The following is a 17,705-nucleotide window of genomic DNA, read 5'->3' as shown; positions in this document are numbered from 1 at the left end:
TGAAGATTTTTTTAACGCAATATAAAACACGTTACAATTTAAAGATTATATAAAAGACTTTAAGTTAGTTTTATAGTCATGTTTTAGGCGGAACCTTTCTTCCGGTAGCCATTTTGTAGGGGGACATAGCGAACACCGAAAGTTGCCGGACACACCGGAAGTTGCCGGGGTGACATTTAGAACAAGACATGTGCACGCATTTCAAGAGGATTTACGGGTTCCTAAACACGGACGCTTGTTATTTTCCCTTCTAAATATTAAATACGTATATTTGAAAATAAGTAGTACAACAATATGTCGACGTGGTGTTGTCGTGTTCTTCAACAACGAGCTCTTCTGGTTCGTCTCGGAGGAGCAGCTAAAAGGTTAGCTAATGCTAGTAGCATCATGTTATTTTTTACCTGAGTTGTTTGTCGAATGCATTTTCTTTTAATGTAACGTGTGACTATTATGTTTGTCGAATGCATTTTCTTTTAATGTAGCGTGTGACTTTTCCATATAAAAGGTTGGACTAACTATTTGTAATTGACCGTTTATGCCTCTTACGGCAGCTCCATTCGTTCGGGGACGTGTGTCAGAACTTTAAAATCCGCAACGTGGTTTGACGAGCACCTCACCGATGAAAATAAACAGTTTATGAAGGACGAAGCCGGCGAGGAATTCAGACAACAGACGGCGAACAAGCTCAACCCGCTGAAAGATGAACCGTGGGAGCGCCACGAGTGGACGCAAGGTCGGTGTCTTCAAAAGAACGCCGAAAGAAACGACTGGTTTTCAATTGTGTGCTCAAATATGCTCGTATTTTTCAACATTGGATTCGTTTTTAGGGAGCAGAAGAGTTGGTCTGGTTGCTGTGAAGTTGGGAATGGCTCCTCTGTGGACCAAAAATGGAGAAAGACATGTTGCTACGTTGTTGCAGGTATACACAAAGCAACCATTCTTGGTGTGGTTTAAAATAATAATAATAATAAAGCGGTGACGCCCTGGCTCTGGCTTTTAAACATAATGAAATAATTTGCTTAGTATGATACAAATTCTGTATTGAAAATGGAATAAATAAATACTGCCAAACAATTTTGCCAGTAGTGAATGTGTATTTTCAAATGGAGACAGAAAGTAAATTGACGTTCCAGGAAACCACTATATAAAATATACAAAAATAATTCATTGTAAAATAATGTTGTTGTTGACTTGTTTAATTTTCGGTTTCAGTCTGTTATTATATTTCACAAAAAGGAGTTATTGACAGTTGAACCCTTTTCTTATTAATTGCTTCTTCGTATGAATGCTAACGTGAGCCAGTGATTTATACTTTTAAATTTATTCTCACCTTGTACTATACACAATGATTGCTTGAATAATATTTTTAGCAATTTTAAGAATATTTTCCAAATATATGCTAGGAACAACAAACAGTATAATTTTTTTATTTATTCTTTCCTTATTCAGGTTAGCGACTGCCATGTGATAAAGCACATTTCCAAAGAAGATAACGATGGAAACACCGCCGCTCTTGTCGTCGGAGGAAAAAACGCCTCGCCGTTCTACGTAAGAAAACGTCTGAATGCTCGCATTTCCGGGCCACTGGCGACAATAGTCTTTTCCCAGTTCAAATGGATTGAAAATCCATCGCCGTCAGTGGCAGCGAAAGATTTAATTGACACAAAAGTGATGACGCGTTGAACGCTAATCTAATTTCAACCACCCCAAATATAGCAGAGGAATCAATTCAAACTTCACCCGAGCTTCTCTGGCTTTGATTTAACGGCGTAATAATAACATAACTCGCCCGTAACGCACTCAGCCGGCATATTGTTCCTTAATAAACTTGTGGCTGCAGGTCACGGGTGTGACAAAATCATATCAGCGCTTTATGGAAATATAACGACATTTTGCCATTATGGTTCTTTTGGGACTATTTTTTGGGGGAGGGCTTCGGGGGGCTAGCGCCGCCACAGTCAGGAAATTATAGTCACCCCCTCGCCACCATCCGAGCTGCGTGAAAGGAATTGAAGCTCAATAGATTTTACAGCGGCGAAGACGCCTGCCGTCGTTCATCTGGGTGTCGACTTTGATGATTCCAATAAACTTGAAGGTGACTCAGACGCTCATCAGCGCCACATTGGGTGCTGAAGTCGCAGTCGTTGATTGGGTCCACTGCGTCCTCTGCGTTACGATGTTTAAAGTACAACCAAGCAATCTGGACAAAAAGTATCCCTTTTTTTTTTTTTTTACCTGAGTTTTCTATTAGCCTTTTTAGCTGGGGAGATTTTTTTTAGTTTGGTTTGCCTCTGTGTTTTTTATGTAAGTTGAAGTTTGTAATTTGTTATTTAATCATCAAACTTTACTAATAGTAATGTTTTTTTTGCTTATGGGTTGTGTAGTGATTAACAATTAAGCTTACATAATGTCATCAGCCTGTTTTTATGGATTATTGTAATTTTGTAACTTTTCAATATGAAATTTGTGTTCTTGGTTTCAGTTGTTTTTTTTGTTTTGTTTTTTTACATACCTTTCCCCCTAAAATGCAGCTTACAGTCCAGAGCAACAAAGTCTAATAAAAATAAATAAACTAGAAAGTAGTTATTAACATAAAGCTAGCCTGCCTTTTAGTAACGACACTTTTTACTGTTATTTGAAGTGTCAGACCTGAAATTATAAACATACAACGTCACTATTTAAGTCATTTATTGAAATAACGTACAAAAAAATAAATGGGAAGGAATAGGAAGTCTGTTCAACTGTCGCCTCCAGACTAGGGAGAATTTTTTTTTATAATTTTACCACTTTTTTTCTTCTTAATCTCTGGTTTTGATCACACAAGCCTACACGGTTGTACAGTTCATCATCTTCGTGTCAAGCTGTTTGGAATTCTCTGCACACTTGAGTTTGACAGAGTGAAAGCCTCTTGGCAAAGTGATTTTCAAGGCAACAGTAGGCAAGAGATCGCTTTCCGAGTGACCGGGAGGGCTGAGAGGAGCGTGAGCAAATGTCAGCCGCGTTGCCGAGTGAGTGCGCGAGCGTCTGCTCGCCTCGTGCGCACTCCTAACAGGCCCGCTGTCAGATTGAAAATGCCAGCGTCTGGCTGCCGGTTCTTCTCCATTGCCTTATTCTCCTTTTCTGTCCACTTGACTGACAGAGATCGGAACAGCGGATGGAGATGTTCATGAATGCGGGAGTGCCTCCCAAGCAGAAAGTCACCACCTTTAAAGTTTCAGACAACGCTCTCATTAAACCAGGTACCACCATGCACACACTTTCTATCAAATTTGTCATTTTCATGGGATTTTGCCTCTAAAAAGCATTTTGTACGCGCATTCGCAGGCACTCCTTTGTTCGCCGCGCATTTCCGTCCAGGCCAATATGTGGATGTTACTGCCAAATCGTAAGTTTTGCCCTTCTCGTGTCAACATTTTCTCCCTGTTGTTGGAAAACACATTGCACTTATAAGGTCAGAAGTCATAATATTAGTCATCTGAAGACTTTTTGTGTGTGTCTACCGTTTAGCATTGGGAAAGGCTTTCAGGGGGTGATGAAGCGTTGGGGATTCAAAGGTCAGCCAGCGAGCCACGGTCAAACAAAAACCCACCGCAGACCTGGAGCTTCTGGACCAGGCGGAGTAAGGCACACGCCCACATTTTTTACTTTTTCATTGTCGTTACTGTCTTATTTTTTTTTTTTTAGGGATAAGTCAAAGAATAGCTTTGCTAGCAGCGCTAAAAGGTTTTAACGGTAGCTTTTTCCTGTTCATTAGTAAGCTGGGGCAGAATGTAACTTTCTAAATTATGATAACTTGAGAGAAAGTTGACAAGAGTGCCTTTAATGTTAGTCATGTTCTTTCCTTTGGTCCATTCTATAAAGCGGCTTTGAACTCCTTGGTTGTCATTGGCTTCAATCGATGTGCAATCCAATGATATTTTATATTATTTGAATTTTGATATTCCATTCAGCTTTCAATTTTTTTTTTGCATAAAAGTTAATCTTTTACCTGTATTCTTTTTCTTTTCAATTTCATTTTTTTAATCTTATTTAATTGTTTTTATCTTGAAATTTTTTGAATTGTTGCACATTCTTTCTTGGTTATATTTGTAGTTTATTTTAATTTTAAAATTCAAGTACATTTTATGAATATTTTTACTATGGTAATTTTTTGGGGGAGTTCAAACGAACAGTCTGGCTCCTTTTATACACTAATATGAGAACATTTGTTCTTTTTGTCAGGATCCCGCCAAGGTTTTTAAAGGGAAGAAAATGCCGGGACAGATGGGCAACGTCTACGTCACGGCGTACGGACTCAAGGTGAACCCGCGAATAAAACATAAGCGGCGCTTTGACCTTGAGCGTCCCCGCCGGCAATTTCTCCGTAATCATTTTCCCATCCGACCGCCCTTCCCAGGTATGGAGAGTCAATACCAAGCACAACGTTCTCTATGTAAACGGCTCGGTCCCCGGCCACAGGAACTGCTTACTGAAGGTAAAAATAATCACGCCCGTCCCGCCGTTTAAAGGCCAAGTTTAGAGGCGGAGCTCCGCCCCAGCCGACCTTGTACCTGCGAAAGCGCCGTTAGCAGCTGCGATCCATCCTCGTTGACACGGCGCTACATCAGCAGAGTGCGCCTTAATGATCTTAGCGACATCCACACCATCCCCGCACTGCCTATTATTTGTTTTGCGGCCAAACGGTAATGAATACAAATACTTGGCTCAGCCGCTCGGCGTGGAATCGCTTCAGATTGCATTAGCACAAAAAAAAGGCTGCCACAAAAGATTTTCTTGATAGTCCGGTAATCCATTTTAGCTTTCTAATTGGCTCATATGTAAATGAGGTCATTTACACAGTTTTTTTATGTGGTGGGGGTTAACATTTTAGCTGTGTGCATGGTGACCTAAAATTATGCGGTGATAAAAGTTGACTGAATAGAATTAAAATAGCTAAAAATGTAACTGAATCACTCTTATTTATTGGAGGATTAAAACAATTTACTATCGAGAGGCTAAAAAAAACTGTATTTGGATGTTTAAACAATGCCATTACGCAATTTATTTTAGATCCAAAAATAACATTAATTAAATACAAATGTGAACATTTGTTGTCATGTTAGATAGTCGTTACATAATGAATCAACAAATATTTGATTTTTTTAAACTTAAAATTACAAACTTTTGGTTTGATATTGACACAGTAAGAAAAAAAAATATTTTATTAGTAGATCTCAAATAGCGATAGGAATAAATTAGGTTTGGCAGCCTGCGCAAAACTATTTCGATAGTCAACAAACCACTTGATTCTTCTTTGCAGAGAGCAGTTGACATTATTTACTCTGCACGGACATTTTTATGATACGGAACTCCTTTTGTTTGCTTTCCGTCAAATGAGGATTGGTCAGGATGGGCCATCCAATGAAACGTCAGTCACAACAATATCCATTTGTGATTCCCGTGTTTCAGGTGAGGGATAGCAATCTCCCGACCAGATTAGACACCTTGCGCAGCCCCCCGTTCCCTACTTTCTTCACCGAGGAAGAGGGCGACCTTCCCGAAGACCTCTACGACGAGGACATGTTCGTTCACACGGAGGAGTCATTATCTCTCACCTGACTACACACTAACACACACTTACTTACAACCAAGCTCCAATAAAGTGTAATCCAGTTAAAGCTCGACTTTCTTTCCCGTGAAACCATGGCAACCGGACGTGAAGAAATGATATCAGTGAAGGACGATTTGCTCTCTTTCGCAGAGAACCCACGATAGGACCGTGTGTAGAAAGCCTGGAAGTCGCCACAAAGGACTTAAGAACAGGAAGGAAGGAAGGAAAAGGTCAAAGGTGATCCGGAGGAGGTGCAGCGGCTTGACAAAGGTTTGACATTTGCGCTTAAGAGGATATAAACTAGCACATTAATTTTGCAGCAGGAGGCGGCGGGTGTTTAAGCGCGCGCCGGTGTTTGCGTTCGCCACTATTTAAATGATCAAACGTCCCGCTGGGAGCGCCATGCCTCCTCTTTTGCGCTGTAGGGACCCCTCAAATGAGAAGCGCGACCTCCAAATTCCGACTAGTGTTCTATTTTGAGACATGCTACTGTAGTGTTAGTCATAAAAGAGGTGTTTAAAATGCTTTTTTAAACCATGAACTCCTATTTAAAAAAAACAGTCATCCACGACAGAATAACTCAATGCCAGTCATCCCAATTAAAATGACTCAATCTCAGCGGCAGTGAACGAGTTAAAATGAGATGGATTCAAATCTTCAGGTGAAGGAAGGTAATAAAAGCGTCTAGCCACTCGTGGTCAAAAATTCTGGGCAACCATTGCGCTTAATGGCAGACAATAATTTGAGTCCGTTCAGCCAAATTTCACAACCCGGCTCAAGTGTCGAAGCACTCTTAGCTCAACACATCTGTGAGTGTGGATGGATAACGCTATGGCTTTTGATTTAATAGATAAGGGCGCGGCATGTAAAATCCATCATCTTAGTGCCGGCCCAGGCAGCAGGTGCCACTTTGAAATGCTAATGTTATCTTTTGAACATCCTGTTATGTGCAGCGCGTTATCAGGCTCTCGGGGCCAAAATAGTCATCTGCTTTCCACTTTGGAGTCCAATTCAAAAGTAGAAGAAGCCTTAAATTACAGAATTAAAGAAGCTGTTTCATCCAAGGCTTGTTTTGACGAGGGTCAAGGTCCTCCTGTCCACTTGCAGTTTTTCGTTTTTTTTCTTCCCCTGTCTGTAACAGAAAGCGAAGTAGTAAAGCCCTGATATAGCCAAAATGTCAGGAAACAGTCATTCAGTCCAACCTGTTATTGATGAACCCTTTAAGAAGTGAGTTGTCGAGTCATTTGCCAATTGAGTGCAGGCAATTTAATTTGTGATTTATTCAGTACTCCATCAGTTAGAAGAGTTGTTTTTTTTAACTTTAAATTGGATTTCTTTACTGTGAGAAACGGAGCGCATCGTATTGGTGGAAAAATACTAAATTACGATGACTACTTTACGTTAAGGCTAACCTTGTATAACTTTTGATTCGCTATCTCGTTTTACAAAAGGGTCACTGTTAAAAACCAAAAAAGGTAGCTCGAAACATTTTTGCTCACCCCTGCTTTAGGTGGAATGAAACTCATAGTAGTAAATATATAAATCATTTTGTATTAAATCGATGAAAGCCCTCAAATCGACACAAAATGTGGCAATTGTTGTCAAAGGTTCAATATGGTATTGTGAATTGCTTATTTACACCCTTACAAAAGACTTGTTTTTTTTTTGTATACGGAAGCGCTGCCATCCTCCACCGTCAACATTTTGGAGCAAAATCGATGCTTTAGATTTGAAATGTGGCGTGACATGATGGATCTGGACTTGGCCTTCTGCTGGCTCAACAAGCCAGCGATCCCATTTCCATTAGTGATGAGCAAAGCTTCCTCCAATCAAACTTGGTCAGCACTCGCTCGCTCCTTGTTGACACACACCCACGCGCAAAGTGGACTCCCCGTGTGGATGTCGTATGAATTATTGAGAGTGTTATTTAAGAGACAGCTGGCTCGGGAGCACGTGGACTCCTTCCGTCGAGCCTCCACGTCGGAGGATTTAAATGAGACCATTGTTGGCGCAATTTCACAGCGACTTGTGACAGACACCAGGATTTGCCTTTGGAATTAATCAGCGCTTTCATTATCTTTGCTTGATTACGCCGAGGCTCGGCGTTGTTTATTATGCAGCTGCTTACGCACTGGTGGCTTTCGCTTAAATCCGTCAAGAGGCATTCAAAGTGAAATGATTGCCGGTTTTACTCTGAAACTTTGGATCGGGGAAAGATGATCGTTTTCCGTTCCATTTTGACTGGTAGAGAGGCTGGCAGCGTAAAGTAGAGCAAATTTACAATAACATGCTTTTTTTGGCTCGTTCTTCTAAAATATGCGATCCATTTTTTTCTACTTGGCTAAAATTAAACAAACTTACAAATTCCACATTAGCATCGTTCCAAATCTAACGCCCCGAATAACACGACCTCAAAAGTCCTCGCCCCAAAAACAATAACACAATTAATTTTGGCGCCCTTATGTCTTGGCTGCGCTCAAAAATGTGAAGTAACCGCCAAATAATTTCAACTCCTTCACATCCACATCTTTTCAAGCTTTAAATTTGGAAACCCGTGCGTGAAAATATCACCACGGGCCTTTGGGCGTCACAGCCGGCGTTCTTCCCGCGCACGTCGGCGTCCCTCGGGTGCCCGTAAATTTGAGCTCCTTTGGGCGCTCGCCGGCTCTCGCACAATTATCGGCAGGACTTGTGAGCGATCGCCATGGCAACACAGCGAGAAGCTCCCACTTCCCCTTTCGCTCCTTTACCGAGCTCATCTTTATAAGCTAATTGAGGAGATCGTCGGTGCAAGGTCAAGCGCGTTCCCTCGCTCCGCTTACTGTAAAGGTGTCTCGTTTCGCCCCTCGCTACTGTAGAAATGCCTGACGCTGGCGGCGGAGAATCAAATAACAGACGTATAACCTTTCGGCTTATTAGTAGGGGGCGGCTTTTAAATGAGACGTGTTGTGATTACGGGGGGGAGGGGGGTGGGGGGTTCAGCCGGAAATCTTCGCCGCGAGAAAGGAACCGCGGGGGTGGCCGGTAAATCGATGCGGAGGTGAGAAGGGGGGGTGCGAAGACGTCGCGGGGAAAGCGTGCCGGCAAAGTCAAACTTGGTGACCTTTGGCACGCCGCTTGGCTGTCGAGCGGAGGCAAAAGAATTAGGCGAGCAAACTTCATCAATTATTTAACCCGGGCAGGCGCTGGGAATCTTTGTCTTACTCACGCGATCGGGAGTTTGGGGGGTCGCAAGGGGGAGTCGGTTAAGGACTCCCTTTATTTTTGTTGATATCTATTCATTATTTGTTAAATGTCTAAGTATGGTATTCTTCTGTAGTTTATTACTATTATTTTTTCAATTTTTCTTATAAGTCAATTTTATCTATATTTCTATCACCTCCATGCAGTTAGTTATCTCATTGGCCGCCATTGACAACAATCGACGCCCAATCCGTTTTAAGTGGGAGACTGGCATTGAATCATATTTGCAACAGCCAATGGAGTGAAGTCCGTGGTGCCTTCATGATTGACTTTTGAGGTGCACCTGTAATTTGCAAGGATAACAACAAAAAAATGATTATAATCGCACTAGGTGCCGCTTGAAAAAAATATTTAACAACGTTTAACATGCTTCGATCCCAATCTGAAATCACGTCGATAGGCCTTTTGAGCAAAACGACCCTGTAAAGACGCACGACACACTTCCTTTTGTTCGCTCGCACGCACACACACACACACACACACACACGATGACATTTTCCCATCTCAATAGAAAGCCACTGAGTTCGCAGACAAAAAAAGCAAACACAAAGAATCCAAAGAATTGGCTTTTTTTGGATTTTCATCTTCATGTTTCATAATACTGCCGCGTGGGAAAGAATACAAAGAAAAATCAAATATACCAGTAGATAAAAATGACAATGGCTTAGATACGATTGGACAATATGAATTTTTTTTTAAATTGTTTAACCCCTCAATGCCTGAATTTACATTTAAAAACGTTGGAATGTGTAATTCCGTTATTAAAAACTAAAATGATTTAAAAAAAAATACTAATTTTTAAAAGAGGAGAAAATTTGATTCTATCATACACCTTTTTACAAAAGAAAATTTGTGGGGGAAAATATAATGTCTAGCAAAGAGTTACACTCATTGATTGTAGATTAACCCGTTACTTTATTCAAATGGGTGGGACGTCTATCGCCGTAAATTAATCTCTGATTTCTTAATATTTAAATTATTTAGTATTTGATTGCTTACAGATTAATCTCAGATCAGTCTCAAATCAATCTCAGGTTAAATGTATGTAAATATCAGTCCATAATAGCCAAGGAGTTAAATTGAATCAATTCGTTTCGGTGCTTGATATTTTTGGCGCAACACTGACACCTTGTGGTTAATGTAATGCTTTTATGAAGGGTTACGATAGGTCATCTCGTATATACTTTTTTTTTAAAATGTCTATGAAGATGTATACCTCAAACTACGTGATTGCTTAAAGTAAAATGTAGGTTTCCCATTATTTTTGAGAGCAGTATGATTTTTTTTTACTTGCATAATTTTCAAAGTATTTTTGGGGAATGAGCTCAGACATGATGTAAATATTTAATTAGCCCTGTCACATAAACACAGGGTCGAGTTTGAAGAAGGCATTTTTTTTAAAAAGGTTGTGAGGAAGGAACAGCAGCTTCTCTGCAAGTTTTTCCACTTCTAAATTTGACGTGACGGAAGAGTCGAGAAGTAAAATTTGTGTTGACAAGGGTGACTTCACCTTGCTTGTCGTTCATTTGTCGATGGATGCGGGAGTAAATTGGGGAGAAGTCAAGCCTGCCTGCCTGTCGAGAGCTGACAAAAATGCTAGATGTTTAATTCAGAACGAACAAGGAAACGCGAGTGTCTGACTGGGGATGGTGGAGGAATTAATCACAGGGTTATGAATGATTCATGAGGCGTTCAAGAACAGGAAGGCCGTGGAGGAATTTTTTGTCCTTAGAATCCACTGAATGTTGTTTTGGGAGATGATAGAAATTCAGGTTTCTATATTTGTTGCTTTTGACTGGAAATGGGCTGCTAGCAAATTAAGAAAATATTTCATCAAAATTGAAATTCAATTCACTCAATAGAAAGTGATAAAGAAATAAATATGGAAATGTTTATATATGTAAATAAAACAGAATTAAGATAACATTGAAATAGATTATAGATAGATTTAATTTTGTTTGTAATACACGCATGTCAATATTGTAACAAAACCTGAACTACATAAATATTGAAATGATTAAAATAACCAAACATGGAATTGTATCGTGAAAACATACTGAAATTAAGTATTTCCTACTCGTCCATAACGTTCTTTTGAATTTTAAAATTACATTGACTGGTATTTATGTTATGTGATTACAAATTAAAGAAACTAAAATGTAATCACAATTAAATATGGAATGGTCTTGAAATAATTAAATTTTGAAATCATTTAACTAAAACATGGATATACAAAAATTAATAGTCAAATATATTTCCCTAATTCGTTTAACAATATCCACGTATCTAAGAAAAACTGTAGTAGATACATTCGCCGCAAGTGGGCAGCAAAGCTCCTTATTTCTCATGTCAAACCCGACTTTTTTAAATGGCTACATTTACTCAAAGAAGGCTACATAATACGCGTGCTTATTTCCATCATTTATTAGGGAACCAGAAATACGTTCAATGTAACAAAACTACTCGTAAAAAAGATGTCTCGATAAAACAATCTACTTTTGTAAAAATGAACTGACATTGGCACCAGGTTAGGATGGCTTATTCACACTCGTGCGTATTAGTAGGACTTTAAACCTGAGTTTGACGCAATTTGGGAGGCTTTGATAGAGTTAGAAGGTGACACTTGAGCCCAATGGAGGTTAGTGGCCGCCATTTTGGGGGGATCGGGAGAGCGGCGGTAAGGACCGGGTGCTGACCGGGCTGCACTTGCTTCGAGAGGGCGACGATTGGGTGAGATGAGGGGACGAGGGAGACGCACGTAACCGCGATTGCTCGTGTTCCGCGCCCGGGTAGTAAGAGCTGGAAGGGCGCGCCCGAGGCCAGGGGCGGCCGCCCGGGTGGCGCGTAGGGGCTGAGCACCCCCCGGGCGAGGGGTGCAAAAACGGGGAAGAGTGGCGCCCCGAGAGAGAGTGGTGACGATCGTGCTTCCGTTTGGGCGATTTTGTATTTTTGGAGGCTTTTGCGGCCTGCTGCTGGGAGTTGGACGCCGGCGGCTCGCCGTTGTTGCCCACTTTGTAGAGGAAGACGTCGTACTGGAGAGGGGGGGTCTTCTCGGGCCGTAGCTTGACGTCTTTGGGGAGGAGGACCTCCAGGCCGATTGTCACGCCGTCCTGGGGTGGAAACACGGCAAGTAGGGGAGGGGCAGAAAGTCGGCGGAGGTTTCCCAAGTCAACCAAAAAATGCCAACTCAGTACTTGGTTTACTTGACTTTTTAGGCCTTTGAATACATTACGAATGTATTAGTGATACAATTTGTCTTTTTTCCTCATAATGTTATGACTTTGATCTCGTGATATTTCTACGCATGACTTTTTTAGAACTGTGGTGAGTTTTAGTAGTATTACAACCTATGACTTTGCTCTTGTAGTATAATGACTTTATTTCCAACGTGCCATCATTTTCCTTTGTTTGATTAGCCCCTTTGGTGTACGGACTGTAAAAAAAAATACAATTATATTTAAGGGCTTACAGTAAATCTGGGATTTGCTCCAAGAGTGGCGCTTGAATCGTTTTGACCGCAACTCAATACAAATATACCGAATGTCTATAATGTATTTTCCCCTTTGAAATGATTGCCAACCATACATTCACTTAATATGTTCCAACATAAAATGTTTGACACCTTATTTAATTGGATCCCATTGGAATGTGCAGGCGGGCGTCCCTAACCGACTGGCTGTGTGAGCGTATATTTCAAGCTCCTATGGAATTCTATTAAGCGAGGGGGCTGTCCATGGTGCTGAATTGGCACTTTGTGTGTGTGTGTGTTTTAGTGTGTGCTTGCGTGCGTGCGTGCGAGCGAGCAGCCTCCGGTAGCACAAAAGCGGGGTCAGTGGAGCGTTGGGTTATTATTAGCGGGAGAGAGCAGCCGGGCTAGCGGACATGCAGACAAAGAAGAAGGGGGGAAAAGCAGAGCCAAAAAGCAACACCAGTTGGATAAAATCAAAAAGATTTATTCCCACAACTGTCACTAGAATCCTCCCGAAAAAGTACAAAAGAACCTCAAGTACAGAAAAGCATTAGAAATCACATTGAAAAGCAAGACACGGCGTGTATTATCATTATTATTATTATTATCATCGTAGTTTCCCCACTGGAGCAAACACGGGGACGTCATGTAAATCTAGACACGTTGCAAGTACACATCCATTTTCATTTCATTTTTTTTTGTTCTTGGCTACTATTTTTCAGACACTTGGAATAACACCGATGCATGCGAGCGGAGGAGGGGAAGGACGACGGACGACTTCATTGGTCCGGAGACCAAGGCGGGGGCGTCAAAAGCGGGGAAAAGGTTAGTCGTTAGTGGAAAGAGAGAAACAACGGGGCCGCTTGTAAACAAACACGTATCCTCCAATTTAGCGCACTTGCCGGATACACACTGTGCTCTTTGCTAGGGGTGGACGAGGGAGGCTCGCTCGTTGGCCGCCTCGGGCGGCGACAGACGCGCGACTTTGGAAGGCGGGCGACCGCTCGGGCGACCGCTCGGGCGACCGCTCGGGCGTCTCGTCGCCGTCCGGGGCGGAGAAGGAGCGAAGAGGCTCGTCGGGTTTTTTTTTTTAGACCAAGTTGTTGTGGAGCGCGTTTACCTCGGCGTTGTCGTCGGCGTTGTCGCGCACCGCCGAGTTAGGGCGGTTGTTCTCGTGTTTAGGGGAGTGAGAGTTGAGGATGTTCATGGCGCCCTCTTCTTTGCCCGGGGGGGACTTGGCGGGGTCCTCCTGCTTCTGGGGGTCGTCCTGCGGGGAAGGTCACTTAGGTTTTAGCTTTTAGCCACTTGTGCCCGTATTACACAGAATTGAAGTGAAGAAGTAAGTGCCTGATTTGGAGCCTCCTTTATGACAAAACATGATTATTATTATTTTTTGGACAATATCCTTCCTGTCCTTACTTGAAATCAGACCTGTGACATTTAAAGTAGCGCCGCCTCTGTAGCCGCGGGGGCGTTTTAGCCCCTCAACCTGACATTTAGACTCACTGACAACTTATTAACTGCTCACAAAAATGCCAGCCAGTTCATGCATTGCAAAGTCCATTGCTGATATAAGCGCTATTCAGTTTTAATATCGTTCTAAGCTGCGTTTTTTTTTTGGGGTGATGAGAGCCAGTGGAAATTGAAGTCTGCGCGTGTCAGCTTGTTCAGGTCGTTCATTGATCGGCATGTCACACACAGCTGAAGGTCACAGGCACAGCGGGCGTTAAGTGGGACACCATTGATTGGTCGCGCGAGCTAGGCCAGACGCTACTTTGTCCTCTTCCATCGTGCGTTAGAAAAACTCCAACTTGGAAGCACGTGGTTGGGATGCGAGACGAATATACTAATAGTGAGGAGAACATCTCAGTAAGGGAGTGAGTGGTTGAGACAAACGATGCATCTTTGTATCCCACTGGGGGTGGAAAAAAAAAACAGCTAAATGGGGTGTAATGAGGGTCATTTTTTTTCATGGAAATAAAAATCGGGATAATTAAAATTTTTAAAAAAGCAGGCAATGTAACTCCTATTTTGGTTTAAAAAAATTCTAATGTAATCAAGTTTGGGATGCGCTAATCTACAAGCGTCCACTGAGCAAACAAAAAAAATGCAAGACAAGAAACATGCCAAACAAAAAAATCCTCCGAGCCTGCATCAGCGTTCAGTTAAAGCCAATTGGATTCCGGAGAGCCCAGCGGCCAGTCATTAATGGAGAATATTAATGGCGCTACCTCCGGCAACAACGAGATCGATGCAAGATATTGTTGCAGGCCCGTATGCTAGTCAAAATGTCTTTTTTAACTCTTTCGATACCACGGAACGTTTGGCTCTTTTCCTCAATCTGACGTCAATTTAAATGAGCTTGTCATAGATGTCGATGCTATTTCAAATGGATTTTTACCAGGAGAGGTCCAAGCAAAGCTGGGTGGGAGGGGGGAGGGAATGGGAGAGGGGATGAGGGTGGGGTGATGCCGCTTACCTGGTGGTGCTGGTTATAAGAGTTTCTAGGTTTAATTTCCCAAGTAAAGGTAGTTGATGCTGGCCTCTGAGGGAATCAGTCAGTCATACAGTACATTTATCAATTCATATTCCTAGGAAGGTTTATGGTATGTATCTTGTTCAGATGTGTGTTTAAATATATCAAGGGATGCAACAACATTCTGTCTCGCGAATAGATTATTGCGTTAGCTCGTGGACTTTTTGCGATAAGGTTGACACTAGGGATAAAAAAAGACAATGTTAAGGTCTACAATGTCTTTAAAAATACTCAAGTGATTTTGAAAATCGTTCCTTTGAATGTCGAATGGGCGTCTTGAAATTTCGACGTCGTGATATTGTGACATCCCTAATATACGTGCACCGTGAACCATTGTAGGGATTGTACGGTTCGTGGTCATTTTTGTTGAGCTTTGGTGAGGCTTTTAGCATGCGCGCAGACACGGAAAAACCCAAGCGAGCACGTGGGATACGACATGGTGGAATAGAAGGTTCATCTAACGACCGAGGGGGGGAAAAAGAAGCAAAAGAGTGGAGAGTAAACACGAGGAAAGGTTGCGCGTACCTGACAGATAATGTTGTCATAGTACGCCAGGTTGTGAGTGTGAGCTTGGGGCACGGACGGAGGAGAATCGCACAGTTTCCTTACGTTGGGCTGCGAGCCGTCGGCGGTGGTGGAAACCGAAAGGCCGTCCGTCTGAGGCTCGCTGCTCTGCGGACGGTACTTGCTGCCGATGGAGAAGAGGAAATGGTCGGAAATGGCGCTCGCTCCATCGTCGGCTGGAAAACGCCGCCGTACCTGCGTTTGCGAAGCCGCTTGTTGTCCTTCTTGAGTCGGTGCAGTCGTTTGGCGAAGAACACCACGATCATGAAGACCAGGAGGAAGGCCGCCGAGGCCACGCCCACCAAGGCGCTCATCACCTGGAATTCGGTGATGGCCCAGTCGCAGCGCGTGCCTTTGTTCCAGATGTAGTCTTGCACGTTGCATCTGCCACAAAACAACAAAAATTAGCACCACAGTCGCTTAAAAATGTTTTTTTTTCCAACTTGTGCCGTCACAAATTTCCCAATATCCCATTGGTGCATCTTGTTTTTACTCTGACTGGACATTTGATGCTCAAAGCGTATTTGTGTTTATCACCTGCAGAAAGCGCCCATTCCAGCCACCACGGTGCAAACCCCTTCGTTGAAGCAGAAGTCGGGTTGCAGGTCGCAGCGGGAGACGCAGATGCCGGGTCCGGAGCGCACGAAGCCCAGCCTGCACCCGTCGCTCCCCATGGCGCCCCCCAAGCTCAAGCCGTCGCCGTCGTCGTCGTCCGCCGCCGCAGGTGAGACGGGTTTATTCTCCGCCGGGGCGGGGGCGGCGGCTCCGACCGGACCGACGGCGGCGGCGCCGGTCAAAAGCGGGTTCTCGTCTTCCATGTCGGCCGGGGGCGAAGGGGACGGTTCGGGATCTTGGGCGGGCGCCGACGCCGAGAGGTCGTCGTCGGGGGACAGGTAGTCGTAAAAATCCGACAGCGTCCAAGCCGTGGGATCGCCTCCTTTCTGCTTTTGGGCTTTGGGCAGATCGGCTGCCGACATCTCGGGGGCGGGCCTGTGGAACTCCACGCCCGCCGCGTCGTCGGACGCCGGCTTCTGGTCCGCTCCCGCCCCCCCGGCGGTGAGCTCCTCCCCCGCGGGATCGGGAACGGGATCCGGATGGGTGCGTTTGTGGGAGCGGTGGCGTTTGGAAAAAAGGGGGCGCCCCGCTTCGATCAGGTGGTCTCGCTCGGCCGAGTCTTCGCTCAGGCCCATTCCCGTATTGGTTGTCTCCCGGTCCAGGGATGACTGGTCGCGGTGATGGTGACGCCTGCTCATTGAATGCCTCCCTAAAAGCAAAATGACACATTAGGCTGTTATTTTGCCCCCCAAAATGCCGTCTTTAACCCCCCAAAAATGGAATACCTCAAAATTCTCACTTCATTTTTTCCCCCGTTTATTTTCAACATGCGACGTATTGCCACAAAACCAACATGAAATAACGACGAAATTCACATGAGGTGACTCGGAATCATCAGAAACTGAATATTAGATTTAAAAAACAAATAACTATTGGAATTTTATTACCACCCCAAAAAAATCCCAAGAGAATTTTTTTCATTTGTAATTTTCACTTGAATTTTAGCCTAAAACATCAAGCATTTTTGTCGGCCGTGCAAGAGTGGCGAAAGGTTCAGAGGTCAAGCGATTTACCGCGAACGCCATCCAAACATCTCGAGTTCAAGACTGCGGCGTAATCAAAGTGTGGCGACGCGGGCGGGATTAAACACACCCGATGACTAATGTGCTCTGGTGACCAAGACTGCTTGAGGATTACTTAGATTAGGATTTACAGGCATAGGCCGGCCCGCCGCTCGCCTGCACACAAAAAGACATCCCAGGCGGAAAGAACGGACGCCCGTCTCCGTCTATCCGTCCCTTTTTTCCCCCACCCAATATGATTGCCCCTTGTCAGGCGACCCATTCGCGGCATCCAAACGTGCCCGCTGGCACGAAACCTTAACGGCGGCGGCCGAGGAAGCGTGAGAGTCGCGCGTGTGCGCGCGGCGCAGTTGCCATGGTGAAATGCAAAGAGGTGGCAGGTTGAAAGGAGCGCCGGAAGAAAAAAAAAAGGCCAAAAAACAGAGAATCCAGTGTTTGCCGCCACTGCTCGCCCTTGTTTTTCAATCAATCAAGCCTTCCTCGCATTTAAAATGGCTGACAAAATCCCCCCAAATGCAGCCTTGAAAAGGCAACACTGATTCTATTCTATAGAGTATCTTCTATTTATTTGAATTTATGAGCCTGTGCTGCTTTCAAAATGAATTTCTTTGAAATATGTGATTTGTGCAGCCAACTGCCAGTCTGCGTTCACCTTTTCTTGTCGCC

General features: G+C 43.6%; 2 protein-coding genes across 4 annotated transcripts; one reads left to right on the top strand and one right to left on the bottom strand.

Annotated features, from left to right (window-relative positions):
* Positions 1-119: 119 nt before the first annotated feature.
* On the top strand, positions 120-16,141 carry mrpl3 (mitochondrial ribosomal protein L3). 3 transcript variants are annotated; one of them, XR_013297861.1, is made up of 13 exons: positions 120-365; positions 552-733; positions 828-919; positions 1,450-1,548; positions 3,140-3,239; positions 3,325-3,385; positions 3,508-3,619; positions 4,222-4,299; positions 4,397-4,474; positions 5,449-5,561; positions 5,741-5,860; positions 13,025-13,127; positions 15,946-16,141. XR_013297861.1 is itself a non-coding variant. In XM_077590720.1 (12 exons), exons 1-11 carry the CDS (start codon positions 295-297, stop codon positions 5,829-5,831), a joined length of 1,077 nt encoding a protein of 358 aa, XP_077446846.1. In that variant the 5' UTR covers positions 120-294; the 3' UTR covers positions 5,832-5,860; positions 13,025-13,149. The 3 variants fall into 3 exon arrangements, 2 of the variants coding, with proteins under 2 accessions (XP_077446846.1, XP_077446847.1); XM_077590720.1 differs by lacking the exon at positions 15,946-16,141 and having other exon boundaries at positions 13,025-13,149; XM_077590721.1 differs by lacking the exons at positions 13,025-13,127; positions 15,946-16,141 and having other exon boundaries at positions 121-365; positions 5,449-5,643.
* On the bottom strand, positions 11,237-16,676 carry LOC144067182 (chondroitin sulfate proteoglycan 5-like). Its single transcript, XM_077590719.1, has 5 exons — positions 15,940-16,676; positions 15,598-15,786; positions 15,364-15,526; positions 13,423-13,569; positions 11,237-11,943 (listed from the first exon to the last, which is right to left on the bottom strand). The coding sequence occupies exons 1-5, from the start codon at positions 16,653-16,655 to the stop codon at positions 11,473-11,475; spliced, it is 1,686 nt and encodes a 561-aa protein (XP_077446845.1). The 5' UTR covers positions 16,656-16,676; the 3' UTR covers positions 11,237-11,472.
* Positions 16,677-17,705: the final 1,029 nt, after the last annotated feature.

This window comes from Stigmatopora argus, chromosome 21, assembly GCF_051989625.1.
Source record: "Stigmatopora argus isolate UIUO_Sarg chromosome 21, RoL_Sarg_1.0, whole genome shotgun sequence".
Lineage (NCBI taxonomy): Eukaryota > Metazoa > Chordata > Actinopteri > Syngnathiformes > Syngnathidae > Stigmatopora > Stigmatopora argus.
The sequence above is the reverse complement of the archived record's forward strand: the minus strand, read 5'-3'. Positions and strand labels throughout refer to the sequence as shown.